At 38.5% G+C, this 7068-nt stretch overlaps 2 protein-coding genes across 3 annotated transcripts in view; both read left to right on the top strand.

The window, feature by feature from the left end:
- Positions 1-6: 6 nt before the first annotated feature.
- Positions 7-3898, top strand: LOC105557383 (DNA-directed RNA polymerases I and III subunit RPAC1). 2 transcript variants are annotated; one of them, XM_012004617.1, is made up of 8 exons: positions 7-110; positions 570-680; positions 1921-1980; positions 2038-2222; positions 2330-2514; positions 2906-3094; positions 3210-3461; positions 3633-3898. In XM_012004617.1, exons 2-8 carry the CDS (start codon positions 633-635, stop codon positions 3743-3745), a joined length of 1032 nt encoding a protein of 343 aa, XP_011860007.1. In that variant the 5' UTR covers positions 7-110; positions 570-632; the 3' UTR covers positions 3746-3898. The 2 variants fall into 2 exon arrangements, with proteins under 2 accessions (XP_011860007.1, XP_011860006.1); XM_012004616.1 differs by having other exon boundaries at positions 7-258.
- A 2020-nt stretch (positions 3899-5918) lies between these two features.
- Positions 5919-7068, top strand: part of LOC105557382 (gamma-interferon-inducible lysosomal thiol reductase-like) — a 3936-nt gene continuing 2786 nt past the window's right edge. Inside the window, exon 1 of the mRNA XM_012004615.1 lies at positions 5919-6263. Coding sequence (XP_011860005.1) covers positions 6152-6263 — 112 coding nt within the window. The 5' untranslated portion in view covers positions 5919-6151. The remainder of the gene's footprint in view (positions 6264-7068) is intronic.

Below are 7068 nucleotides of genomic sequence, written 5' to 3'. Positions count from 1 at the left end.
GCCACTACTGGTTATACATGTTCTGTGGCCGTGGCTGGCCGCTGGGCGCCGGCTATTACCAGAAGAAGAAGAAGAAACTGAATGCCGAGGACAAAGACGCTTGAGAGTTGGCACGTGGTTTTCTCATTCCTATTTGATATTCTTGAAATATTTTTCAGTTAAAGTGGTGTATTATTGGTGTATTATCCCGTTATTCGTATAGCTCGACTGACGTGATAACATAAGACACGAGTTCAGCTTCAGGTTAAAGTGAAACAGGTAATTAACTGTCGGTTGCGCGGAAATTCAGTTGTGCTTTTTCTTTTGGATGACGACCGATCTTGGAGTCTATCGGATTTGGTGTGTACACGTGATAAAGACTGCTCTGTCTTACTTAAAACCCAAAAGCGATTTTCGACCAATTTCAACATAAATTACAGATTATTCAATTGACGATAAATTCAAAACCGACAAAATTATTCACAAAAATTCCCGGCTGTAATTCGACACCCTCGATCTAATTATTTCATGTGCGAAATAAAAGAATAACTATCCAAAATAATAAGTATTACTCGATAATTTAACTATAGATTGTTGCTGGAGCATACCGAGGGTGAGGATTCAAGAGACAGTGATCGCAAGTAGAAAAGAATATGGAGACAAAATCGGATTCACGATGGATTATGAAAGAGCACGAAACTGTAAGTTTGGTAAAGCAATCACTAACAAGGAGATGGCAAAGACTTGCAAAATCGATTTCGAAATGGGACACAGTCCATTCGAAGGAGGGTACTGAGTTTCCGAAAAGTGTCGAAGGTTTGAATAAACAGGCCTTCGTTTTTGAGAAATTTGCAGTTTAAGTTGAGCATGCGGCCACGTGTGCTGTAACTATCGGAACTTAACCTCCACGAGCAGTGAGCGTGGTGGAGGTGAAAGCTAAAGCGCACTCTTGTATTTCGCTTGTGGTATTCGGGTTAGAATCTCGCTCGGTCATTTCTTCCTTTTTTTTTTAACAAAAGCTGTTTTATAATTTAATTTGGTTTTTATTGCCTGCAATGTTATATTATGAAATGCGCACAATACTTTTTACATATAAAATAAAAAATTAGACTTCTTTATTATTCACTTATCTTTCGTTACAAAAATTATTTATTAGAAAATTTAGACATTGCTGTACAATTTTGTGAGTCAAAATTAATGTAAAAGCATGTAAAAAAATAAATAATTCACACGCTATAAACATTTTATAAATACACTTCTTACTATGAATATATAATACTATGAAATTTGATTGATTAACAATGCTAATCAATTGTGATTTCCTCCAAGTATTCGTAATATGAAATGTATTTGTAAAACTAATTATTCTTTTATAAAATGTTTCTGGTGTGTGAATTATGTGTGTTTTACATTGCGTTTACATTAATTTTGACTCACAAAATTGTACAGCAATGTCTAAATTTTCTAATAAATAATTTTTGTAACGAAAGATAAGTGAATAATAAAGAAGTCTAATTTTTTATTTTATATGTAAAAAGTATTGTGCACATTTCATAATATAACATTGCAGGCAATAAAAAACCAAATGAAATTATAAAACAGCTTTTGTTAAAAAATAAGTAATGACCGAACGAGATTCGAACTCGAACACCGCAAACGAAATACAAGCGCGCGCTTTAGCCTGCGCCCCCGCCACGCTCACTGCTTGCGGAGATTAAGTTCCGGTAGTTGAACTTTAACTGCAAATTTCTGAAAAATAAAGGCACATTCACTGTAACCCTTGAACACTTTTCATAAACTCAGTACCCTCCTTCGAATAGACTATGTCTCGTTTCGAAATCGATTTCGCAAGTCTTGCCATCTCCTTGTAAGGGCATTTTACTTTATGGCCTTGTACACATAATGTATATATGTATATATAACATAAATTTGTTTTAACAGTTTGAGGAATATGCGAAGGACACGTTGGACAAATCAATGCCGCTGGAGAAATTTATAAAGGTAATATGTTGTGAAGAAAACAGTCGCGTTTAAATAAAACTATTTTTCTTACTGTAGAACTTGAAGATAAACATAATTCAGGAACACGAGAGAGAAATTGAATTTGACATGATTGGCTGCCATACTTCGGTAACTAACGCGTTTAGGAGGATACTTCTGAGCGAGATACCAAGTATGGCTATCGAAAAAGTATATATTATTAATAACACCAGCCTGCTCCAAGACGAAGTACTTGCGCACAGGTGAGAGAAAGAAATAATAGTTTTTTCTTTTTCACTTTTTATATCTATGGATATTTTTTTCTAGTATATTGTAGCAAATTAACGTGATTGAATTAACCGTTTTTCAGACTAGGTCTTGTACCTCTTGGCGCAGATCCTAGGTTGTTCGAATATCCTCCGAACAACGGAAGAGCTGACGATGAGGTCAGCGATCAAGACACTTTAAGATACGAGTTAAAAGTCACGTGTAGTACAAATCCGCAAGCGCCAAAGAACTCTCGTCTTCCAGACGATATGTACAGGAATAGCAAAGGTACTTGACTAGACTTATTTCCTTTTCTGCTTGTTATTGATATTGAATTTCCGATAATAAATTAGGATACAATGGTTTCATAACTTTTAATTACATGATCTCTTGTGATTGAAAACCGTGACATATGAGATGAAATCTGAAACCTACCAGCTACGAATCGATCATTCTCATACAGAATCACGCGTCATCTCAATTATAATTGAAGACTTTTCTTAAATTGTATATGAAACGACATGACTGGAAACTGAATCCAACTCTCTGACTAGCGACTATTTGATCATTAAACCAACAAATAATCCTAAATAGGGGTTTTTACAGATTTATATTATACTAGTCTCTAAATGTAATATTAAGTAATTACGTAAAGTATTATGAAGCATTCTTTTTACAGTTTTAAGCAAGGATATTAAATGGGTGCCAATAGGTCGACAAACCGACATGTTTCCTCGTGGAGCAGAACAATTTGGCGTTCTAGAAAAGGACATATTAATATGTAAGATGCGTCCTGGTCATGAGATCCATGTGTTTATGCACGCAGTCAAAGGCATCGGCAGAGATCACGCAAAATTTTCTCCTGTCGGTACGTAAGGGTTCTGTGAATGAAACGTTATTTACAACTCATATTCGCTACCATTCATTTGACAAATATCATGTCTTCTTGTTAGATTTTTGAATTGTTAAAAAAAATTGTTTAGCCACTGCATCGTATCGTCTCTTGCCGGCGATTCAACTGACCAAGCCTGTGAGAGGTGAAGACGCGGATCTTCTACAGAGTTGTTTCAGCCCTGGCGTGATAGAAGTGGTAGAACAAGAAACGAACTCTGGTCAAAAGTACCGTGAGGCGCGCGTCAAAAACGCTCGCTATGATAGCTGTACCAGAAACTTCTATCGTCACGATCAGCTAAAGAATTGCGTAGAACTGAGTCGGATAAAGAATCATTTCATTTGTAAGTATTGTAACAAATAATTCAGAAATTATCCAACAATCAATTAAAGCATAAGTCATAATCGTTAACTTGTATATGTTAACGATTAACTAAATAAAGAGTTGAAGATACATTGCTTATGGCAGCTGGAAAATTTGTATACATAGAATATAAATTTGTCTTAATTTTTAGTCACCATAGAATCTGTGGGAACATTACCAGCGGCCGTGCTATTCACAGAAGCCGTTAAAGTACTTAAGAATAAGTGCAGATCGTTTCTTGCAGAACTGGAAAACGTAGGATAATTAATTGAAGCAAAATGAGATCTGGGTAGAAGGAAAATTATTACAAAAAAAAGTGGTCATCAAAAATGTATCACCGGGCTCTGTGTACAATACATCTTGTCAACAACACAGTCGATATTTTTATTATTTATTAATAAAGTTATTTTATTGGATTTGAAATGCTTATTAATTAATAAAATAACCCAATCGTCATTGAAATTAATTATACATAAAGACAGCTCGTGTCTTTTATTATTACAACTATATGTATATTTTTAATTATATTTATAACATACATAAACTATTTAAAAAATCCTATAATTAAACTCTTAATTATGATTCAACAGTAAACTGAAAATTCACTCAAGCTGTATTTGTTAAAGCAGTGCCCAACAATCGTGATTAATATTCATCAGTTTTGTTACATTTTGCTCAAATATGTTTTAGGTGTAAGGTGTCAGCGAGAGCTGTGGACCGTCTCTCTTGAAACAATATATTTGTACTAAGAAAATAGACTACAAACTAGATCAAGGAATTAAAGATGTAAGGCCAACGGTATTGCGAGCGATACATAACTTAATAAAACGTTAAAAGTCAGCTGTAACAAAGTTTACAAATTTACTGTCCGTTAGTTATTTTTACGAAAACATAGATTTAAGAAATTGCGTTTTCATACCGTCATCATAATAAGTTAGATTAGAAAAATATTGTAATTTGTAAACTTTGTTACAGCTGATTTTTAACGTTTTATTAAATTATTTATCGCTCGTAATACCATTGGACTTACATTTTTAATTCCTTGATATATTTATATCTTGTGTTTTCACTAGATTTCTGTAACATCCAAGCAATAAAAATCAAAACAATCATCATCTCTTGCATCATGTAAGATCAGTGTGATGAGATACGCAAACGTATTAAAGATAACGTTCGCAAGGACATGCTATGAGCTCTTATATTTGTAATCACGATGATATCTCTCGAAGAAAACCAATTTAAAAAGTAAGTATGGGAACGTTTACCCTTCTGACGATGAGTTGAAAATTTAAACGAATAAGTACAGCACAGATGGTTGCAGTTACATTGCAGAAACGTTATAATCTTGCAGAGACATTGCAGGGATATAAAATTGCAAACTTTCGATAGCAATTATATTGCAGCAATTGCAATGTTTCAAAAATAATAAAAATACTATACTTTCTATTTAAAAAATTTTTCTAATTACGAGAATTTTATGTTATTTTCGTTGATACTAATAATGCGCGAATTATTAAGTACTTGATCAGTGCGGTGTTGCTCGCAATCTCCATCTATCGCGAAGCGACATAATCTCCTTAGGTTGCTTCGCAATAGCTTGCTGTGTATTGAAAAAAGCCCGGGTGCATATGTAATTAGTAAATTCTCTGCTTATGTACAACAAATTATTCCAAAAATATTGCACTGCAATCTCTCTGAGGGCGGACATTTCAACGTTGCAGCAATGTTGCGCAACGTTGCTGCAATATTGCAATGTAATATTTCTGCAATCTTTCTGTGCTGTGTGGGTTCGAATGTGATTTAAGCCCGCTGCAGACGATGCTATTTTTTCTACTGGATTGCTTGCAATCTAATAAATTACTATCATTGCACCATTCAGCACTCAGGCTTCCTAGTAATTTAGTAAATCGCAAGCAATCCAGCATCGTCTGCAGCGGGCTTTAATCGATACAAATCCTTGGCGCGATTCGTGGGTTTACATAGGGCTTGTTTTCTGTTCCTGCACTGGTGAACTAGTGCAGTAAGCTAGAATGAGAAAAAATATACTTGTCTTACTCCAATTTATTGCACTAGTTCACCAGTGCAGGAACAGAAAACAAGCCCATAATAATCGCAGTTTTTATCTTGGTATTGATGGCTCTTATCTATATTACTATTTTCGAAGATCGAAGAGTTTGTGAAAGAAAAATTGAGATTCTCGATCAATCGAAACGGGATCAAGGGACTATACGTTCAAAGTTGTTCGATTGGTCGAAATCCACTCTCTCTCTCTCTCTCTTTCGCAATGCGCGCTCCGATAGTCGGCTTTACGTTCTATACGCGAGCTCACATGACTCGCATCACCGCGTGGCGCGTGTGATGACTGCGATAATGCTGCGAGAAGGAACGAGAAGACCGAGAGCGTAAGACAGAGAGAAAAAACATCCGATTTGACACGCGGCGGCCGTGAATCCCGACAATCCCGTTCGATCTCGTCCAACGCCGCGCGACGTCAGCAACGCGTGTCGACGGGACACTCGGGGATCGATCGCGTCGTCGCTATGTCGGCCGTCGCCGCCGGCGCGTTTGACACTAGAGATCGTTGCGTCAGTCCGCGCTAACGAGGCCGTCGCCGCGGCGCCGCGACGAGAGTCGCGCGCGCGCCTCTTGCCCGCGACAACAGCCAGGACGATGGGGTTAGGCTTCCGATGGCGCCTCGTGTTCCTCCTGCTCCTCGGCCTGCTGCTCTGGCAGACCTCCAAGATCTGGCTCGCGTTCCTGCAGGACGGCGCCGTCACGCCAGGTACGAAGCAGGAGGCGCGCGCTCTTTCTACCGCAGTCTCGCCCTGTCGCCGCCGCGCCGCCAGCGGCGGCCAGGCGGTCCCCGTCTTGTCGCGCGCGCCCGTTTCGCGTGTTTCACGGAATCGATTTTTTTTTTGCCGCCGGTGATACCTCGCCACGCGATTACCGTTCGATCCCCCGAGGGGCCGAATATCGATCGCGACCGACGCTCCCGAAAACCGTATCTTGCGGAAAATCGACGGCATCGCGGCTGCTTTCTTTCTTTCTTTCTTTTTTTTCAAAGTAATGGCCACAGGTTGATATTTCTGCTCGATTGCTCGTTGCGCAATTGCTGTGTGCCGAGCGCGTTATCTGACACTTTTCGAATGGCTCGATCTTTCCGTTCGACGTATGAAACGAACTTGTGTCGAGCTTCGAAGCGTAATTCGCTATGAGAGGTCGTCTCGCGACTGGTGCTCCAGCGACCTCGCAGATTGCGAATTACGATGATTATTATTCATTACACGCGAGAATCGCATGGAGGAAAGATCGACGTAACGGATTACGCTTTAGGGAAAAAAAATCAGGCTAAATGTACCGCGATAACGACACCACTCGCGTAAATCGACGAAAAAAGAAATAAACTGCCATTCGTCAGTGTCCTCCCCGCGAGATAAGCAGTTATTCACGGATTTGCGGTTTTCTCTCTCTCTCTCTCTCTCTCTCTCTCTTGCGTGGCAAATAATCACGGATGATCGCGCGATAACGATCGAATTCGCAATGTCGAGTGTTTTTGTTTGAGTAACGATAAAAATGAAAGACGAGAT

This window comes from Vollenhovia emeryi, unplaced genomic scaffold (genome assembly GCF_000949405.1).
Source record: "Vollenhovia emeryi isolate VEMERY1.0 unplaced genomic scaffold, V.emery_V1.0 DF939500.1, whole genome shotgun sequence".
NCBI classification, from domain to species: domain Eukaryota; kingdom Metazoa; phylum Arthropoda; class Insecta; order Hymenoptera; family Formicidae; genus Vollenhovia; species Vollenhovia emeryi.
Note: the sequence above shows the minus strand (reverse complement) of the source record. Positions and strands in the feature narration are given on the sequence as shown.